Source organism: Heptranchias perlo, chromosome 6 (genome assembly GCF_035084215.1).
Source record: "Heptranchias perlo isolate sHepPer1 chromosome 6, sHepPer1.hap1, whole genome shotgun sequence".
Classification (NCBI taxonomy): Eukaryota; Metazoa; Chordata; class Chondrichthyes; order Hexanchiformes; family Hexanchidae; genus Heptranchias; species Heptranchias perlo.
The window spans coordinates 38,159,346-38,181,415 of NC_090330.1; the positions used below are offsets into that span (position 1 = coordinate 38,159,346).

Below are 22,070 nucleotides of genomic sequence, written 5' to 3' on the forward strand. Positions count from 1 at the left end.
GACAAACTTGATTGAGTTATTTTATGAAGTAACGGAGAGTGTTGATGAGGGAGTGCGGTTCATGTTTTGTATGTGGACTTTCAAAAGACATTTGATAAAGTACCACATAATAAACTTGTTAGCAAAATTAAAGCCAATGGGATTAAAGGGACAGTGGCAGCATGGATACAAAATTAGCGAGGGGACAGAAAGCAGAGAGTAGTGGTGAATGGTTGTATTTCAGACAGGACAAATTATACAGTGGTGTTCCCCAGGCATCAGTATTAGGACCACTGTTCTTTTTGATATATATTAATGACCTGGACTTGGGTATAGAAGGTATAATTTCAAAGTTTGCAGATGACATGAAACTCGGAAATATAGTAAACAATATGGAGGATAGTAACAGACTTCAGGGGGACGTAGACTGACTGGTGAAATGGACAGACACATGGCAGATGAAATTTAACGTAGAGAAGTGTGAAGTGATGCATTTTGGTAGGAAGAATAAGGAGAGGTAATATAAACTAAGTGGTACAATTTTAAAGGGGGTGCTGAAACAGAGAGACCTGGGGGTGCGCATATACAAATCTTTGAAGGTGGCAGGACAAGTTGAGAAGGCTGTTAAAAAAAAGTATATGGGATCCTGGGCTTTATTAATAGAGGCATAGAGTACAAAAACAAGGAAGTTATGCTAAACCTTTATAAAACACTGGTTAGGCCTCAGCTGGAGTATTGTGTTCAATTCTGGGTACCACACTTTTGAAGGATGTCAAGACCTTAGAGAGGGTGCAGAAGAGATTTACTAGAATGCTGCCAGGGATGAGGGACTTCAGTTATGTGGAGAGACTGGAGAAGCTGGGGTTGTTCTCCTTAGATCAGATAAGGTTAAGGGGAGATTTGTTAGAGGTGTTCAAAATCATAAATGGTTTTGACAGAGTAAATAAGGAGAAACTCTTTCCAGTGGCGGAAGGGTCAGAAACCAGAGGATACGAGCCAGAGGTGACACAAGAAAACATTTTTTTTACGCAGCGAGTTGTAATGACCTGGATTGCACTGCCTGAAAGGGTGGTGGAAGCAGATTCAAAGGGGAATAGGATAATTACTTGAAGGGAAACAATTTACAGGAAAGAGCAGGGGAATGCGATTAATTGGATAGCTCTTTCAAAGAGCCGGCAAAGGCACGATGGGCCGAATGGCCGCCTCTTGTGCTGTACCTACTATGATACCATGTAACATAAATACTCTTTTTGATGGGGATTGGGCACAGTTGGTTAGAAAAATAACCTTTTCACTTTGGGATGTGCAATCAAATCTAACCTGTAAAGATGGGATAAAAGTCTTCACATTCATCCTGAGAACTTAGCTTGATATAAAAAGGGAATACATCAGTCATTTAGTCACAAACAGAACTTTTTGATAAGCATTTTGAACCACACACAGCATTTGTTGCTATATGATGATGTCAGAATGTTAGTAACTGCTGACTAAAATAGGTAGGAAATTGGAAATACCAACACAGGAAGACTATTTCTAAATTGTCACATTTAATAACAGTTTATTGCTAGTTAACAAAAGTGACATTTTCTACACGTTAATGCTTTTCCTGCACAACAGCTGGTCCCCTGATATCAACACATGATGACAGCTCTACTCAGATTTTTTTATCTCTATTATATTTAAATAACTTCCAATCTCACTTTGTCAGCTGTGGCTCAGTGGCAGCACTCTTGCCAGTGAGTCAGAACCTAGGCTGACATTGCAGTACAGTACAGGGAATGCTGCAGTCGGAGGTGCCGAGGAGGTGGAGGTTACAGACATAGGGCGGGGAGAGGCCATGAACGTATTTGAACATTTAAAATTTGAGGTGTTGGGGGACCGGGAGCCAATGTAGGTCAGCGAGGACAGGGGTGATGGGTGTGAAACATGGTGTGGTATAGGATTCAGAGTTTTGGATGAGCTAAAGTTAAATCTGTAGCTGAAGCTGAATTTAACCATATAATGTACTTTTGTGGATAATCAAGAAAGGTGAAAGGCAATTCTAGATACCATTTACAAAATGTTGATTAATGTCAAGTGCCTAAATGGGAAAAAAATTTCCATTCTCAAGAACTTACATCCGTCACTCTCTTGAGCAAGTAAACAAAATCAGCAAGAGTTTTTAATAAGATGACCACCAGTAAAAGTCAAGTTACTTTGCTTAATCTGCATTATGTAATCTTGCCTCAAATGTCCATGCTTCTTCCTGTTCTCCATCCAAAAACATTTTTGTCTCCTTAAAGACCTGCCCTTCTCGCAGACGTAATGGTGACGCTTGGAACTCAATTCTCTGTAGATTAAATGTTACTCCAACTCCTATTGCCTTTATAAAGCTTTCTTTCAAAGCCTGGAAAATAAAGAATTGGAACTATTAGATTTTTATAATTGAAAATAAATTAAATATAAATAAACCCTGAGACAGTTAAGTGAATCTTAAAGTAGCATGAAACCATTTAGCATGATGTAGGAGAAGTACTCAAACTAAGATACTAATTATTTTAATATTAATACTTAAGTGACACCTAGAAATCATATAAAACATAACAGCAGTAAACCGTTAAAAGGAATATCATAGAAACAAGACCTAATGCTCTCAACCCCAATGTTTAAATTCAGCTGGCACAGAATTTGATTGACAATTTGACCACCTGCTCAAATTACGATATTAATATAATGAGTAGGGAAGGAGTGATAACAAGACTCAGGGGTTTGGCTTGTCAGGAAGTCCTTGATGATGGTGATGAGTAAGCTCATTACTATTCTTAGACACAGAAGCACAAGAAAGTTACTGTAGCCAAACATTTAAATTGTAGTTAAAGAATAATGCTTCTATCATAAGAGTGAAGGCAAAAACTACCATTAAAGATACAACTGAACTTATTTTAGTTAATGAGATAAGAATGCTACAAAAAGCCTGAATGGAACCAGGAGTGTAAAATGTTTGAGAAATTCAAAAGGAGAGGGACATTTACAACACTTCTAAGGCACTTGATTGGATTGTACAACAACGAAATTATGTTTACTTGCGACCAGATAGCACAGAATCTGATTTTGTCACTGTAACTGCATTCTTCGTTCAATACTTATGTACTAGGCTTAACAGAATGTTTTGATGAATGAAGCGGTTGCTTTTTTAGAAACAATTCAGAATGCATTTATAATACTGTAGCTTTTATCAAGTACCTACCGCTCCACTATATCAAAAAGTAAACTGAAATAAGACTTTCTGGAAAAAGTTTAAAGGTTAGCAGTACAAGGTTTATCTGCCAAGTCTGCATTGTAGTAGTCAGACTGCTTTTGATGAGAGAGAGAGAGAGAGAGCGAGCGCGAGAGATTGATTTGAATCAGTGTATCAAACTAGAGAAGGGGTTAATTGCTCATCACCTGCAGAAAGGACCAGAACCATACTTGGATTGCATTATTTAATCTTTAAATATAGGAGGTGAAGTTACAAAACTGTAATAAAAAAGGTTAATTGGTTTTATAAGTAGAGGCATAGGGCCCAAAAAGAAAGCAGTAATGCTAAATCTATGTAAATTATTGGTTAGCCCACAGTTACAACATTGAGGGTAATTTTAACCCCCAAGAACGGGTAGGTTGGGGGCAGGTGGGCAGTAAAAATGGTTGATTTTTGGAGTGGAACCACATCTCGGCTCCAACATGTCCACTTCCGGGTTTAGCCCAGGCGTGTTTGGATGCATGCGCATTTAAAGAAACCTGGAAGTTCCGTCCCCACTTAAAGCCGGTGGGCCAATGTATCTCATTGCGATAGTTGAGGCACTTAATTTTTTGTGTATTAGAAATGTTAAACAAATTTAACCTTATCTGTTCTAGTTTCCCATCGTTTCCGTTTCATGTCAGGTGAAAGCAGGCAGGAAGGGCCGGATCCATGAGGTGAGTGCCTTTATTGCACTGCTTGTGGGCCCAAAGGAGCAGGAGTGCTTCATCCAGGCCCAATAAGCTTACCTGGTGTGATCGGACCCCCGCAATTGGCTGATCTCCTCGATGCTGGATCTCCCCTCCCTCCCCCGATGCTGGACCCCCCCCGATCTGGTCCAAAGCCCACCCAATGTCATCCACATCCCCCCACCTCTCCGATTTCTTCCGTGGCCCACGATCTCTCTCCCTCCCTCCCTACATTCTGATTCATGGCTCCTTTCACTTCCGACAAGCATCCAGCCTATCCATCTGGCTGTCTGGCACTTGGGGAACCCGGAAGCACAAATACTTACCTTCATACGAGTTGCGATCGCAGATTGCGACGCACTCATTTGGCATCTGGGTTCCCCACGCGAATATCTGTGGACGTGCTGGGTTCCCGGATCCAAGCTAAAATAAAGCGCAGTGTGTCCAGTTTTGTGTGCCCTCTGTTACGACAGATGTCAGGACCATAGAGAGGATACAGAAGAAATGCAGATGAACGCAGTTAGGAGGAGGGGCTATAGAAACTGTGCCATTTTCACTAAAACAGAGGAGAATGGATAGAAGTGTTTAAAATATTGAGGGGTATTGAGAAGGTAAATAGGGAAAAACTATTAGTGAGTCAATAACTAGAGGCCATAGATCATCACCAAAAGAACAAATGGGATAAGATGGGAGTTTTTTTTAATGCAGAGTTGTTAGGGCACAGAATTCCCTGCTAGAAGCAGTAGTGGAAGCAGAATCCATAATGGCTGTTAAAATGAAGTGGATAAATATGTATTTAACAGAGTATGGGTAAAGGCAGGGGAGTGGGACTGAGTGGATAGCTCTTCCGGAGAGCCAGCACAGGTGTGTGGTCCCTTTTTGTGTTGTGAAATTCTATTTTTCTATGTTATCAAATTAAAGAAGTTGCAAGCCTTTGGTAGAATACCATTTAACTTGCAATTAATTCTGAGAGTTCTATGCTCATTGTTGAAGTTTAATTCTTTCCTTAGGTTATATTAATACTGATCACATCTAGAACTTCACCACATGATCTGAAGGTTGGGGCTGCAGAGCCAGTTGCACATTCATTAGTAATCCAGAATCCAAAACATGGTCCCAACCAAAAAAAACTGCCAGGCTAATACACTTCAAGGAATTAATACCGGAAGAATTTTACGAACAGATTTTAAAAATCTAACCGTTAGTATTTGTCATATTAACAGACTAGTGCCACTTTTTAATAGTCTAAGATTGCTGATTAAGATAAAGTTTTTTTTTTACAGTGTTGTAATAAACATAATCCCTGATTTTATCCCAACCATAGGGAAAGTGAGCGGTTAAAATAACAAAAAATGACTTACCACCCAATTCCCACCGGAAACCCACTGACTGCCATTTTAACTCGGGAGCTGACTCATGAAAAATGAAAATCGGGGTCCTATTAAACATTATTGGGCCCCGACACGATTTCAGCTGGGCAGGTCAGTAGTCCAGCCATAAGAAAGGATAGTAGCATTTTGCATTTTTTAAATAAGGACCTAGCACAATAGCAAAAAGGTAAATAAGTTTGTATAAGGTAATGGTTAGGCCAGGTTAGAGCAATGTGCGCAGTTTTGGGTGCCCCATGGACATGAAAGCCAGAGTCAGCATACTGGGTAAACTCACCAGGATGATACGCTGGGATGGGAAGAGATAGTTATGAGGAGAGACTGGAGACACTGGGACTACTTCCACTGAAGTTTTTAAAATTACGGAGGGTTTTGATAGGGTGAATAGAGAAAAAATTTCTTCTGATTGGGGAGTCACTTATGAGGTGATATTAGTTTTAATTAGCCACCAAGCAAAGAATGAGGAGAAATTGCTATACAATGAGGATTAATGGAACAGAGTGGTTGAGGCAGAGACCATTGGATCTTTTAAAGGAAGATTGACTAAATATTTAAAGCAAAGGAAGATAAAGGGCTATTGGGAGAGAATGGAGCAGTGGGATTAATTTTGGATTGCTCTAGGCATAAGCCAACATAGAGATGATGGGCTGAATGTCCTCCTTCTACGCTATAAACTTCTATGGCTCTATATTCCAGTTAAGTGTGGCCCTGAATTAAGATAACCCAAGTAAGAAGTTAGGAGCATCTTGCATGTAATAATTTAACTAAGGCTGCTGTTATACTACAGTTACCAATTTCAGATGCGAAAGAGCCTACCCAATGGGGTTGCACAAGGAGCATGTTTATAGCATAGAAGGAGGACATCCAGCCCATCATCTCCAAGTCACACACCATCCCGACATGGAAATATATCGCCGTTCCTTCATCATCGCTGGGTCAAAATCCTGGAACTCCCTACCTAACAGCACTGTGGGAGAACCTTCACCATATGGACTGCAGCGGTTCAAGGAGGCGGCTTACCACCACCTTCTCAAGGGCAATTAGGGATGGGCAATAAATGCTGGCCTTGCCAGCGACGTCCACATCCCATGAATGAATTAAAAAAAAAGGTGGACTGTTACACAGAAGACTTGAGTGATAAGGTGTCCTCAGATTCCCCTTGCAGTAAATGCGGCCTTAGTTTCCTTTGCTCCATCCTGTGCGCTGGTCAGTCTCCTACTCCACGATAAAGGCATATAAGGGTATGTCCATAGGTACAGCCATACCTGCTCCTGAGAAACTTTCATTATGGGTGGGGTTGTTGAAAATCTTTTGGTGGTCTCAAACTGTCAGAAGTAAGTTGGCTGCTATGTCCAATCCGGCCAATCACCGCCTCATCAGTCTACTCTCAATCATCAGCAAAGTGATGGAAGGTGTCGTTGACAGTGCTATCAAGTGGCACTTACTCACCAATAACCTGCTCACCGACACTCAGTTTGGGTTCCGCCAGGACCACTCGGCTCCAGACCTCATTACAGCCTTGGTCCAAACATGGACAAAAGAGCTGAATTCCAGAGGTGAGGTGAGAGTGACTGCCCTTGACATCAAGGCAGAATTTGACCGAGTGTGGCACCAAGGAACCCTAGTAAAATTGAAGTCAATGGGAATCAGGAGGAAAATTCTCCAGTGGCTGGAGTCATACCTAGCACAAAGGAAGATGGTAGTGGTTGTTGGAGGCCAATCATCTCAGCCCCAGGACATTGCTGCAGGATTTCCTCAGGGCAGTGTCCTCGGCCCAACCATCTTCAGCTGCTTCATCAATGACCTTCCCTCCATCATAAGGTCAGAAATGGGGATGTTTACTGATGATTGCACAGTGTTCAGTTCCATTCGCTACCCCTCAGATAATGAAGCAGTCCATGCCCGCATGCAGCAAGATCGGGCTGTTAAGTGGCAAGTAACATTCGCGCCAGATAAGTGCCAGGCAATGACCATCTCCAACAAGAGAGAGTCTAACCACCTCCCCATGACATTCAACGGCATTACCATCGCCAAATCCCCCACCACCAACATGCTGGGGGTCACCATTGACCAGAAATTTAACTGGACCAGCCACATAAATACTGTGGCTACAAGAGCGGGTCAGAGGCTGGGTAGTCTGCGGCGAGTGACTAACCTCCTGACTCCCCAAAGCCTTTCCACCATCTACAAGGCACAAGTCAGGAGTGCGATGGAATACTCTCCACTTGCCTGGATGAGTGCAGCTCCAACAACACTCAAGAAGCTCGACACCATCCAGGACAAAGCAGCCCGCTTGATTGGCACCCCATCCACCACCCTAAACATTCACTCCCTTCACCACCGGCGCACTGTGGCTGCAGTGTGTACCATCCACAGGATGCACTGCAGCAACTCACCAAGGCTTCTTCGACAGCACCTCCCAAACCCGCGACCTCTACCACCTAGAAGGGCAGCAGGTGCATGGGAACAACACCACCTGCATGTTCCCCTCCAAGTCACGCACCATCCCGACTTGGAAATATATCGCCGTTCCTTCATCGTCGCTGGGTCAAAATCCTGGAACTCCCTACCTAATAGCATTGTGGGAGAACCTTCACCACACGGACTGCAGCGGTTCAAGAAGGCGGCTCACCATCACCTTCTCAAGGGCAATTAGGGATGGGCAATAAATGCTGGCCTTGCCAGCGACGCCCACGTCCCATGAACGAATAAAAAAAAATGTATGTAGGCAAAATGGCAAATAAAAGAAATTGCTGCAAAAAGTGATTCCCAGATGCAGAAATTGCTAGTGAAACTCTCCATACCGTTAATGGTCAAAAACTCCTCACTCCTGTCTGTCTCAGCTGATGCTGGCAATAGCTCCACCTTATAATTCTCAGCCGAAATGCTCCCGCGAGCTTTGCAAGTGTAAAAGCAGTAATCTGAGAGCTGCAGCACCACTTGCCCTAATTATCGTACATTTAAATGAGCTCACTCTGGACTCAACAAGTGGATTGCAGGAAGGGCCAAAAAACATGAGAGAATGCGGTGGGTATCAATTCTGGGGCAGAAAACTGAGGTAAGTGGCTTCGGCCCCACTTTCCTGCCATAAGAAGCTACTTGCCCAGATTACGTGCTGAAATGACACCTAAAATGTGTGGAAATTCTCCCCCATTAAAACCAAACTGAAGTTGAAAAGAAAGGCATATAATAAAGGGCTAACGATATTAAAGATAATCATGAGGAATATTGAAAGTGTAGTAGGGTGGTGAAAAGGGAGATTAGAAGGATTAAAAGAGAATATGAAAAAAGCCTATCAGATAATATAAAAGGAAAGAGTAAGCATTTTATAAGCATATAAAAAGTAAAAAATTAGTTAAAGAGAGGGTAGGACTACTTGAGGATGAAGGAGGGAGTATAATTGTGGAGGTGAAGGTATGGCAGATACATTAAATATTTTGCATCAAATGATGGTGGAAAGAGAATGTAGGTGTACTAGAGGAGGATATGGAACCATATTTAGGGATAATTGAGAAAAAGAATTACTTCTGAAAAAATTAACAAAATTCAAGATGGATAAGTCGCTGGGCCCTGATGGCATGTACCCTAGGCCGTTGACAGACGTCCAAGAGGAAATAACAGAGGCTCTGGCCACAATATTTTAATCAATTTTTAAATATGCAAATTATGCTGTGGGACTGGAGATTAGCAGATGCATCACCCTTGTTCAAGAAAGGACAGAAGAATAAACCGAGTAACTATAGAGCAGTTAGTCAAATGTCTATTGCGGGCAAACTCTTAGAATCATAATTCAAGATCAAATTAATAAGCATTTAGAAATCCATAAGTTAATAAAGGACAGCAGCACAAATTTGTTAAAGATAAGCTATGTTTGACAAATCTAAGTTTTTTGAAGAAGTGACTGATTGGCTGGATAAAGGGAATGCAGTAGATGTAGTAAACATGGATTTTCAGAAGGCATTTGATAAGGTGTCTCACAAGAGGCTTGTTAAAAAGAAATTCAGACATATTGTATAAGAGTAAATGTAACAACATGGGTAGAAAGTTGGTTGAGGGACATGAAACAATAAGAATAAATGGATGTTGCTTGAATTGGAAAACGGTTAGAAGTGGTATATCCCAGAGTTCAGTGCTGGGTCCACTTTTGTTCTCAGTATATACAGATGATTTGGATGTGGGTATAGTCAAAAACAATCTCAAAATTTGCAGAGGCCACAAAAGTAGGAAGTTTGGCAAACAGTGTGTAAGACTGTAAAAGACTTCAGGAAGACAGTCAGTTTGGCAGAATGGACAGGTAGCAAATGCAATTTAATGTGGATAAGTGTGAAGTAATATATTTTGGAAGAAAAAACAAGGAGAGAGTATACACATATTGTAAAAACACTGAAGGGTGTGGATGAACAGAGAGATCTCGAGTTTCAAATGCATAATTCCCCATAAGTGGGAGTGTAGGTAGATAAAGCTATAAAAAGACCAATAGAATTCAGGGTTTTACAAATAGTGGTAAAGAAGTAATGATGGATTTATACAAAACATTGGTTAAGCTGTGTCCAGTTTTGAGTGTCCCATTATGGAAAGGGCATTAAAGCCATTGAGAGCGTACATAGTAGATTCACTTGGATGATGCCAGGAATGGGAAGCTCTAGTTACGAGTAGAGACTAAAGGTACAGGGACTATTTCAACTGGAACGGAGAAGAGATTTAATAGAAGCTTTTAAAATTATGAAGAGTTTATGGAGTGAATAGGAAAAGACTATTTCCTCTGGTTGGGGAATCAGTGACAATAGGTCATCAATTCAAAATTATCACTGAGGGTGAGATGAGAGGTTGGGATAAACTTTTGATCCATACATACAGGGTTCTTAGAGCATGGAATGCTTTGCTACAGGGAATGGTTGAAGCATATTTTAGGGGAAATTGGATAATTATTTGAAAGAAAGATATACAAGGCTGTCAAGAAAGCAGAGCAGTGGGATTAGGTTTGAATTTCTCTACCTAAGAGCTGGCACAGACACAATGGGCTGAATGGCCTACTTCTGTGCTGTAAACTTGCTTGGGCCTAAAAAGTAAAGTTCATTACACTTATTAATTGCAGTATTTCCTAGAAATAAGGTCCAGGTTGAAATTTTATATGGGATTAAAACTACCATCACCGTTTCACATATTCTCGTTACTATTTATTTATTTGAAATAACAAAATTTATACTTAACTTGAAAATAAATGAAGGTGAATAGACCTGGCAAATGTTACATAAGGACGTATGAAACAGGAGCAGGAATAGGCCATATGGCCCCTCGAGCCTGCTTTGCCATTCAATAAGATCATGGCTTATCTTCCCATGGGAAAATATGATGGTGTGGCAATAACGGAGACCTGGCTCAAAAAAGGGCAGGATTGGGTATTAAATATCCCTGGATACAAGGTGTTCAGGAAAGATAGGGAAGGAAAGTGGGGTGGGGGGGGGGGGGTGGCAGTATTGATTAAGAAGAATATTACAGTGCTGGGAGAGAGGATGCCCTTGAGGGGTCAAGGACAGAATCTATTTGTTTAGAGTTAAGAAACAATAGAAGTGCTATTACACTACTGGGTGTATTCTGTAGGTCACCATCTAGTGGGAAGGATATAGAGGAGCAAATTTGCATGGAAATTTCAGAGAGGTGCAAGAACCATAGAGTAGTGATAATGGGGGACTTCATCTACCCTAATATAGACTGGGACAGCTTTAGTGTAAACGGCAAAGAAGGGGAGGAATTTCTTATGTGTGTTCAGGAGAACTTTCTTGATCAGCATGTTTCCGGCCCACGAGGAAGGAGGCATTGCTGGATCTGGTTCTGGGGAATGAGGTGGGTCAAGTGGAGCGAGTGTCAGTGGGGTAACATTTAGGGAACAGTGATCATAGTATCATAAGATTTAGATTAGCTATGGAAAAGGACACAGAGTAATCTAGAGTAAAAATACTTAATTGGAGGAGGGCCAATTTTAGTGGGTTGAGAACAGATCTGGCCCGAGTAAATTGGATTCAAAGATTGGCAGGCAAAATTGTAACTGAATAATGGATGGCCTTTAAAGAAAAGATGGTTCAGGTACAGTCTAGATACATTCCCACGAGGGGGAAAGGTAGGACAACCAAAATCAGGCCTCCCTGGACAACGAAACAGGTAGAGAACAAGATGAAGCAGAAAAATGGGGGGGGTATGACAGATGTCAGGTCGTTAATACAAGTAAGAACCAGGCTGATTATAGAAAGTTCAGAGGGGAAGTAAAAAAGGAAATAAGAGGGGCAAAAAGAATGGACTGGCAGCTAACATAACAGGGAATCCAAAAATCTTCTACAGGCATATAAATAGTAAACGGGTAATAAGGGGAGGGGCGGGGCCAATTAGGGACCAAGGAGGAGATATACGTATGGAGGCAGAGGGCATAGCTGAGCTACTAAATGAGTACTTTGCATTTGTCTTTACCAAGGAAAAGATACGGCCAAAGCCACAGTATAAGAGAAGGTAGTTGACACACTGTATGGGATAAAAATTGATGAAGAGGGGGTGCTAGAAAGGCTGGCTGTACTTAAAATAGATAAGTCACCAGGTCTGGATGGGATGCATCCTAGGTTGCCGAAGGAAGTAAGAGTGGAAATTGCGGAAGTACTGGCTACAATCTTTCAATCCTCCTTAGAAATAGGGATGGTGCCGGAGGACTGGATAATTGCAAATGTTACACCCTTGTTCAAAAAAGAATGTAAAGATAAACCCAGCATCTATAGGCCAGTCAGTTTAACTTCGGTGGTGGTGAAGCTTTTAGAAACAATAATCCAGGACAAAATTAATGGACAAGTGTGGATTAATAGGGGAAAGCCAGCACGGATTTGTCAAAGGCAAATCGTGTTTGACTAACTTGATTGAGTTTTTTTGATGAGGTAACAGAGAGGGTTGATGAGGGCAATGCGGTTGATGTTGTGTATATGGACTTCCAAAAGGCGTTTGATAAAGTGCCACATAATAGGCTTGTCAATAAAATTAAAGCCCATGGAATAAAAGGGGCATGCATACGAAATTAGCTAAATAATAGGAAACAGAGGGTAGTGGTGAACAGCTATTTTTCAGACTTGATGAATGTATGCAGTGGTGTTCCTCAGGGGTTGGTACTGGGACCACTGCTTTTCTTGATTATATATTAATGACTTGGACTTGGGTGTACAGGGCACAATTTCAAAATTTTCAGATGACACAAAACTTGGAAGTGTAGTAAACAGTGAGGAGGATAGTGATAGACTTCAAGAGGACATAGACAGGCTGGTGGAATGGGCGGACATGTGGCAGATTAAATTTAACGCAAAGAAGTGCAAGGTGATACATTTTGGAAGGAAGAGCGAGGAGAGGCAGTATAAACTACAGGGTACAACTCTAAAGGGGGTGCAGGAACAGAGAGACCTGGGGGTATATGTACACAGCTTGTTGAAGATGGCGGGACACGTTGAGGGAGCGGTTAAGAAAGCATACGGAATCCTGGGCTTTATGAATAGAGGCATAGAGTACAAAAGCAAGGACATTATGTTGAACCTTTATAAAACACTGGTTCAGCCACAACTGGAGTATTGTGTCCAATTCTGGGCACCGCACTTTAGGAAGGATGTGAAGGCCTTAGAGAGGGTGTAGAAAAGATTTACTAGAATAGTTCCATGGATGAGGGACCTCAGTTACACAGATAGACTGGAGAAGCTGGTATTGTTCTCCTTAGAGCGTAGAAGGTTGAGAGGAGATTTGATAGAGGTGTTCAAAATCATGAAGGGTCTAGACAAAGCAAATAAAGAGAAACTGATCCCACTAGCAGAGGAGTCACGAACCAGAGGACACAGGATTAAGATGATTGGCAAAAGAAACAAACGCAACATGAGGAAAAACTTTTTTATGCAGCGAGTGGTTAGGATCTGGAATGCACTGCCTGAAAGGGTGGTGGAAGCAGGATCAATTGTGGCTTTCAAAAAGGAATTAGATAGATACCTCAAGGAGAAAAATTTGCAGGGCTACGGGGAAAGAGCAGGGGAGTGGGACTAACTGGATTGCTCTTGCAGAGAGCCAGCGCAGTTACGATGGGCCGAATGGCCTCCTTCTGTGCCGTATCCATTCTATGACTTCGACCGGAACTCCACTTTCCCGCCCGATCTCCATATCCCTTGATTCCCTTAGAGTCCAAAAATCTATTGATCTCAGCCTTGAATATACTCAACAACTCAGCAGCCACAGCCCTCTGGGGTAGAGAATTCCAAAGAGTCACAACCTTCTGAGTGAAGAAATTTCTCCTCATCTCAGTCCTAAATGGCCGACCCTTTATCCTGAGACTATGCCTCCTAGTTCTAGAGTCTCCAGCTGGGGGAAACAGCCTCTCAGCATCTACCCTGTCAAGCCCTCTCAAAATCTTCTATGTTTCAATGAGATCACCTCTCATTCTTTTAAACTTCAGAGAGTATAGGCCCATTCTACTCAATCTCTGCTAAAAGGGCAATCCTCTCATCCCAGGAATCAATCTAGTGAACCTTTGTTGCATCGCCTCTAAGGCAAGTATATCCTTCCTTAGGTAAGGAGCCTTACACGATACTCCAGGTGTGGTCTCGCCAAAGCCCCGTACAATTGCAGCAAGACTTCCTTACTCTTGCACTCTAACTCCCTAGCAATAAAGGTCAACATTTGCCTTCCTAATTGCTTGCTGTACCTGCACGTTAACTTTCTGTGTTTCATGTACAAGGACACCCAAATCTCTCTGAATACCAACATTTAATAGTTTCTCACCATTTAAAAAATATTCTGTGTTTTTCTATTCTTCCTACCAAAGTCACATTTCCCTACATAATAAGTCCATCTGCCACCTTCTTGCCCACTCACTTAAACTGTCTATATCCCTTTGTAAATTCTGTGTCCTCCTCACAGCTTACTTTTCCACCTAGCTTTGTATTGTTAACAAACTTGGTTAGTTTACACTCAGTCGCTTCATCTAAGTCATGAATATAGATTGTAAATAGCTGAGGCTTGTGGCACCCCACTAGTTACAGCCTGCCCACTTGAAAATGACCCGTTTATTCATACTCTCTGTTTTCTGTCCTAATACCTCATGTGGCTCGGTGTGAAATTTTGTTTGATAACGCTGCTTGGAATGTTTTACTACGTTAAATGTGCTATATAAATGCAAGTTGTTGTTGTTTACTAATATTAATTACTTTAAGTTCCTCATTCTCATTGGACCCTTGGTTCCCCACTATTTCTGGTTACCTGTGTACTAGTATGCCCAGAATAGAAATACATAGCTGTTGCTTGCAAGTATAAAAGTATGTTGTAATCTACATGGCAAAACGTATAAAACTGTATTTTCATTTTTATGTATTGAAACAAGCTGCTTTTAAAAAAAACATACCCAGTGCCTGTAAAACATGTCCAGTTGCACCCATTCATCACCTGCCATATTGATTGTATTCCACTCATGGTCTGTGAATTGTCTGTTCATAATTCGGAAAAACTCTGCAACAGAGCTGCTACCTATCAAAGAAATAGAGAAGAGAACCTCCCAGTTATTTTACTATTGGAAAAATATTGGTGAATGAAAACAAACAAAAAAATCTGTACAGTGAAGAATTTCAAACGGTGTGGCTGAAAAGAAAACCCCAAATTAGAGGTGTGATTTTACTCTGTGAACGTACAAATATATGTCCAAAAAATTACGGATTTCATAATTGCCACATTGTTTTCCTTGTGTAGTGTCACTTTTGCAATACTGCAACACTGTTTGCATATGCAAATATTATGGTACATTTTAGGCTCAACAAGATGAAGGATGTCAATGGTGAGCAATGGAACACTTCTATTTTAGTACCTAGCACTCTTTAATTAATTAGGAGCAGGGTGAGCCAGATGAACAGCAAAACTCTTTCTCCATTGCCTCAATAACAGGAACATAGGAACAAGAGTAGATCATTCAGCCATTCAGCCTGTTCCGCCATTCAATTAGATCAAGGCTGATCTGTATCTTAACTCCATTTATCCGGCTTTGTTCCGTACCTCTTAATACTGTTGCCGAACAAAAATCTATCAATCTCAATTTCGAAATTTTCAATTGACCTAGCCTCAACAGCTTTTTTGCCGGGGGGGGGGGGGGGAAGAATTCCAGATTTGTACCTCAGAACAGCAACAATCTATCACACCAGCAATGTGAATGGCCCCGATATTTACGGGGAGGTGGGGAGGGTGCTGGGGAGCGGGGTAGCACAGGAAAAACCCGACTTATTATGTAGGGAAATGTGACTGGCAGGCAGGCGGGAAAATCAGCGGCAGGTGGCCGCAACCGGGGATCTGTGGGGACGGTCCCTGGAAATCGGAAGCGAGGAAACCAAAGATCGGGGCTTGTTGGGGGGAGTGGGAAGTGAGTGGCAATTGGGAGTGAGAGCACCAGAGATTGGGGCTTGGCAGTGGGTGGGGGAAAGAAAGCGGCAATCGGGAGGGAGGGAGCCAGAGATCGGACTTGGTAGGGAGCGTGGGGGAAGAGCGGCAATCGGAAGGGTGGGAGTGAGAGATTGGGGATTTTTGAGGGGGGTGTGGGGGGGACTCCCAATCATGGCAGGAGGGAGAGGCCGCGATCAGCAGAGGGGAGGCCGAAGGTTTCCTTGAGGGGCTAGGGAGAGCACTCCTGCTCCTCCTGGCCCACAAGGATTGCTGTAAAAGTCACTTACCTTCTTGAGCCGACAGCTCCCGCCTCTCTTTCACTGACGGATTTCCTGACCCCTGGGAAACCTGGCTGGCAACTGTTAAATTTAAATCAGGGTCCCAATCGCACTGTGGGAGCCTGATATAAATATGTTAATGAAGTGTCCCGCCGACAGCTCGAAACCCGTCACCTTAAAAATGGCAACGGACGTGTATGCAGCGGGTTGGGGACCCGTTCCCCTTTTTAAAATTTTTAACCTCCCGTCCATCGTTTTTGGGGGGCAGGGGTGATATTAAGGCCAATTTTTCTGTTTCTTATATCAGGTTGCCTCTTAACTGCCCAATCAATGACAGCCCATAAAAAATGTAGACCTGATAAAGGGTTCCATCTGAAACGATAACCTATTTTTTCCCTTTCAGATGCTGACTGATTTGTTATGTATTTCCAGCATTTTTAGTTTAGTTTCCAATATTTGTAACTTTTCTTTTTATTGCCATTTCTAAATGCCATCACATTGTTGACACAAATCAACAAGTCCATCATTTGGAGGAACTGCAGCTAGAGTAAAGATGTTCCATTGTTTTAAAATATTAAACCATACAAACAAAATAACAAGCTATAACTGAGTTGGTTTTTGCAAAGAACATATCAGACCTTGATAACCTCATACCCCCAGATCTTAGGTTTCTGAGATACTTGTTGTCTAAAAGTCCTGAACAGAGAAAGTCACAAAATGGACCAGCAGTGGTCAATACATGGAAAAGTTATTCAATTAATTGGGCTTCATCTTTCCTTCAAAACAAAACAGCCACCTTAAGAAAGCAAAATTAAATAAGAATCATAATCCTACATAGGTGTTAACGACTACATACAATACAAAAATAAGTGAAGAAAACAATACTTCCAGAGAACATCTAAGAAATGACACAAACTACAGCTAAAGTTACAATAAAAGTCTTTGACCTTCCATGGGATATTGAGTGGCGGTGATTACAGCATCTCCTACAAATAACCTTCATTAACTATACAAAATTGGTTTGCAGTTAGCTGACGTGGCTAGCCATCACCCTGAAAGTAGAATTAAATGCTCATACTACGTGCATGGAAAAAGGGATGAATCTGAAAACAAAATCTGTTAAAATGATTTGTTTACTTTTGAAGTTTGAGGAAAGGAATCAATAATGGTTCATGTCAGAAAAGGTAAATACTAAAGACAAAAAATGCAAAGTTGAAAGGATAGGAGTGAAAATCACACTCCTAGATACCAGGCACTCCGTTCAATTCAGAAAAGCAAGAGCTGGTTTACCATTAATTTCAAAACCTGAGTAAAGAACCCTGTGTTCAATACATCACAGCAGTCAACTGACAATCCGAGCAAAGTGTACTTCACCAACAGGACTATTATTAGGACAGAATACCAATGTGTTTACAACTGCAGGAGATGTGGGAAGTATAATATATAATAATCACTTTATCAGTGTTTACAGGCATGCATTTACTGTACACTGGTCTAATTGTTCTGAACCAACTGCTTGCAGCTTTCAGAAGAACTTGCAATAGTTTCCAATGTGGAGGTGGTTTGCTGAAGGCTCAATTTATTACCATGTTATTTAGAGAAGCAGTTAAAAGAAAATTTCAGACTGCTGATTTTATGTTCGCTTGTTTATACAGCTGCTCTAAACTGTGTAATAAATTTTCTGCATTTAACAGATTACAAGAATATGTAGCCTTTCAAGTACTTGTTAGAAGACATTACAAATAGAAGATACATATCTGGGACTCATTGGATATAATATTTACCCAACAAGACAACCAAAATGAGCAGCATTTTGATGCCTTTGACATTCATAAATTACATTGAGTCTACTTCTTGGATAAATATTGTATTTAATGAGTTCTCGATGCATTATCACAAGTATGAACTAGACTTACAGTAAACTGTGAAAATCAAAAGACTCATTTAAATAAAAACAGTTAAAGTCACCCCCAAAAGAAAAAAAATCTTGAGATAAAAAGTGACAGCATAAAAGAACTTGTGCAAATAATAATGTTACTGCAGTTCTAAAGATATCCAATTTTGGAAATTGCAGAATGAAAGAGCAGCAGCATCAGGAAAATAAAATGGCAGTAACATTTGAATTTTAAAAATGGCAGGCTTCTTCCATGAAAAACTAGGCAGAAATAGTATCAATGATCACTGTTGCAGTGTACGTGGTGCCACTGTCAATTAGTGCAATTGACTAGCTGACCTTCATAGACAGGCGCACTTCTGAAATTGGCTCAAGTTTGTAACATTAAAATGTTGGCATTTACGATACAAATGGGATCTCTTTTTACAGACCACCTTAAAGATTGAAACAGGACATTGCGCGGTATAAAAGTGATTCATGGCAACTAAATTGGGTTGGATTCTCAAAGTATGACAGCTATCTGCACAAATGTAGTATTCAAAAAAAAACATGTAATTATATTTTTTTATGATTGTAGTCCCGATCAAGTTTAGTACTGGGGAATGGAAATCTTTTTCACTTTTGGTACCATGTACCAGCTAAGCTGCCACAAATTCATAGTCAAGTACAAAGTAATTCCATTTATTCTAACCATGGACTTTTTCTCTACTTCCTACATCAGAAATCCTTATGGTCTCTGAGTGAAGGTACCAGTTTTATACGGAACAGTGGTAGTTTACTGTTGGAGCCTTAAGCCCACTGGGAATTGAGCTGAGTTTACCAGACCCATTTCACATAGGACCCTTAAAAGATCCCACTGCATTAATTGAAGAGGAGCAGGGGAGTTCTCCCAGTGTCTTGGTCAATATTTATCCTTCAACCAACTGCAGCAAAACAGATTATCTGGTCATTTATCTCATTGTTGTTAGTGGGACCTTGCTGTGCGCAAAGTGGCTGCTGCATTTCCCTACATTACACCAGTGACTACACTTCAAAAGTACTTCATCAGCTGTGAAGCACTCTGTGGTGTTGTGAAAGGCACCAAATAAATGTAAATTCTTTCTTTCTTACAGCTAACATAATGATGAAATTTTCATCCCATCCATGTTGGCTGTATTTGAATCAAGGTCCCAGAGGTCATTGGACAGTGCGCTAAACCCTGTCCTCCTAAAAAATGAATTTTGAATTATAAACAATTTTTTTTAGTAGTACTCAATCCTCGAGTTAAAATATTTCAACTGTTGCATTACTTTTGGACGAGTTCCAGCTCATGCTTTTTAATCAAGATCCCAATTTATTCTGAAGATTGATTAAAGCTGCCTTATATGACTGTCAGCTCCCATATACATACCGATGACACCCAGCTTTACTTCCTCGGATTTCAGCACTGCTGTGTTGTCAATATTTTTGTCAGACAGACACCAAGGGGCCGATTTTTGGATGGCGGAGCAGGTGCGTGGGGGCAGGGGGCTCCTAAAATTGTAGAAATCCGGAGCGGGTTCGGAGCCCGGCTCCAACCCACTGACTTCCAGGTTCCCCAGTGACGGGTTCAGGGGCGTGCACACCCTCCGAATGCAGGACGCCCACCGTCAATTAAACTCGGTGGGATGATGATTTACATACTTCTACACATAGTTGAAGTACTTGAGATACCTGATTGAGTAGACATTTTGGCAGGGGTGTAATTTTGAAAGATTCTCAGCGTGTTTCCCGTGCTGTGGGAAACACTCCCTGTTGCAACAGACGTGTTTCAGCCAGCAGCCAGTGGGAGATGCAATTGAATATTTGATAGGTGGGGAGAAAACCTCATTTATTGCAACAGGGCACTCTGTCACTTTAGACAAAGTTTTGGCTGCAAGATCTTTGCGTTTCCAAAATTCTTACTTTCCAACCAAAACTCTGCTGTGCAAACATATTTACCTACTTTGCGGACCCCCTCAAACTCTCACCGTCAGGATGGGGGGGGGGGGGGTAGTGCCATGGCTGCATTCATCAAGTCATCCGAGGACGAGTGACATCACCAGCCTCGACAGGCACAGCGTCCACCTCCGCCACGTGGAGCTCCACAACACAGTGCGGCGCCACAGGCTCCTGCACAAAAGCACGGAGGACAACAACAGAGAGAGTGACATCACAGGAGGCACTATCCTCGCAACAGGGTCTACAGACCGAGGCTCAGCTTCCTGGACCTCTCTGAGGAGTAGTGCATATGGGGGCTCAGAGTCAGTCGGCAGGTAGTCGCAGATATCTGCAGCCTCCTTCATGCTGAGTTGCTCCCGGTTGGGCCGAACAGCATCTCCTTTCCTGTCACTGTCAAAGTCACCACTCCTCTTCGCCTCCGGATTATTCCAGGGTGCCACCGGGGACATCGCTGGGGTCTCTCAGTTGTCTGCACACAAGTGTATAAGGCAGGTCACTAATGGCTTGTTTCACAGGGCTTCACACTACATCAACTTCCCCATGGATGACCTCAACCAGACGGAGAGGGCAGTGGGATTCCACGCTGTGGCTGGCTTCCCACAGGTGCAGGGTGTAATCGATTGCACCCATATAGCAATACGAACACCTCCACACGAGCCAGTACTGTTCATCAACAGGAAGGGCTATCACTCCATCAACACTCAGCTCGTTTGTGACCACCGCAAGAGATTCCTTCACGTGTGCGCCAGATACCCTGGCAGCTGCCATGATTCTTTCATCCTCTGGGAGTCCAACATCCCGCCCCTCTTCCACGCATCGAACACCCGCAAGGGCTGGCTCCTCGGGGACAAGGGACACCCCCTGCACACGTGGCTCATGACACCTCTGAGGAACCCCACCATCGAGCAACAGCGTTGATAAAACGACAGCCACATCACTATCAGATCTGCAATTGAGCATGCTATAGGGCTGCTCAAGATACGCTTCAGGTGTCTTGATTGTTCTGGGGGAGCACTTCAATACGCACCAGACAGAGTGGGACACATTATAGTTGTGTGTTGTGCCCTGCACAACGTGGCACAACAAAGAGGGGTGCCGCTTGAGGAGGCCCCATCCACATCAGCCACCCACATTGAGGAGGAGGCGGCAGAGAAGGATGAGCAGCCCATGGACAGAACAGTGGCTCATCTGGCTGCTCGTGAGGCCAAGGAGTCACTGATATGTGAACAGTTCTCCTAACATCAGACAGTGTGAATCCTCACCACCTGGATCGAGTAGCAGCCACTCCAGCAACGCCCCCCCACAACCCCTGCACAAAACAGTCATGCAATTACACATACGCCCACTATAGAGTGACCCAATGGGTGGCATCAAGTATGGGTGTTCATGGTGAACCTCATGAAAGGGCCTTATTACAGAAGCCAGTCAAGAATGGACAAGATGTGGCAGTAGTGGTGACAATAATAATATTTAATGTGTGTTTAACATAAAGCAAATGTAAAGAAAAAACATGACCAACTGTCAAACACCCCTGTGCACCCCTTTGCGCTTACAAAACCTTCGCCTTTCGCTTCTGACTACTTCTACGTGGTGCATTCTCTGTGGCTGCAGCAGAAGTAGTGGCAGGTTGCTCTTGTTCATGCCCTGACCGATTAGATGGTTCGGGCCTACGCCCTCTGGATTTCGGTGCCCGTGAGGGCCCCTCCAAAGACTGCTCCACCTGCACCTGTGCTGGGGAGACTCAGCCACCCGGAGAGGAGGCAGCACTGGTTGAGACGTGGTGACACTGAGTGGCGTCCCCACTTCCATGTCCCCTTTTGCCATCATCCCTCCCCTGGGCCAGGCTCACACCACTCCTACCACTCTGCTGGACGACAGTTTGGAGGACATGTGTGAAGCCTTGTAAGGCCAGTGCTAGAGTATCTGCCTGCCTGTTTGTGGCGGCAGAATGTTGTTCACCCCGAGTCCGAAGGGCCGTTGTCAGGGCCTGAGTGGACTCATTTGTGAGCTGTGCTTGAAGCTCAATGGAGGCTAGCCTTCCCTCCATCGCAGACGTTCCCACGACACTATCTCAGAGATGCCCTCACGTCCCTGTGACAGTATCTCAGAAATGCCCTCCCTTAACTGTGCCACCATTCCACTCATGCAGGAGTTGGACTCCTCCATCCTCTGCGCGACTGTGGAGAGTGCACGTGGCATCTG

At 42.7% G+C, this 22,070-nt stretch overlaps 1 protein-coding gene across 2 annotated transcripts in view; it reads right to left on the reverse strand.

Moving 5' to 3' along the window:
* The window catches only part of aasdhppt (aminoadipate-semialdehyde dehydrogenase-phosphopantetheinyl transferase), a 55,431-nt gene that overhangs the window by 9,439 nt on the left and 23,922 nt on the right, over window positions 1-22,070 (reverse strand). For both annotated transcript variants that reach the window (XM_067986142.1, XM_067986143.1), the window contains exons 3-4: window positions 14,716-14,837; window positions 2,204-2,365 (exon numbers count right to left, since the gene is read on the reverse strand). In XM_067986142.1, coding sequence (XP_067842243.1) covers window positions 2,204-2,365; window positions 14,716-14,837 — 284 coding nt within the window. The remainder of the gene's footprint in view (window positions 1-2,203; window positions 2,366-14,715; window positions 14,838-22,070) is intronic.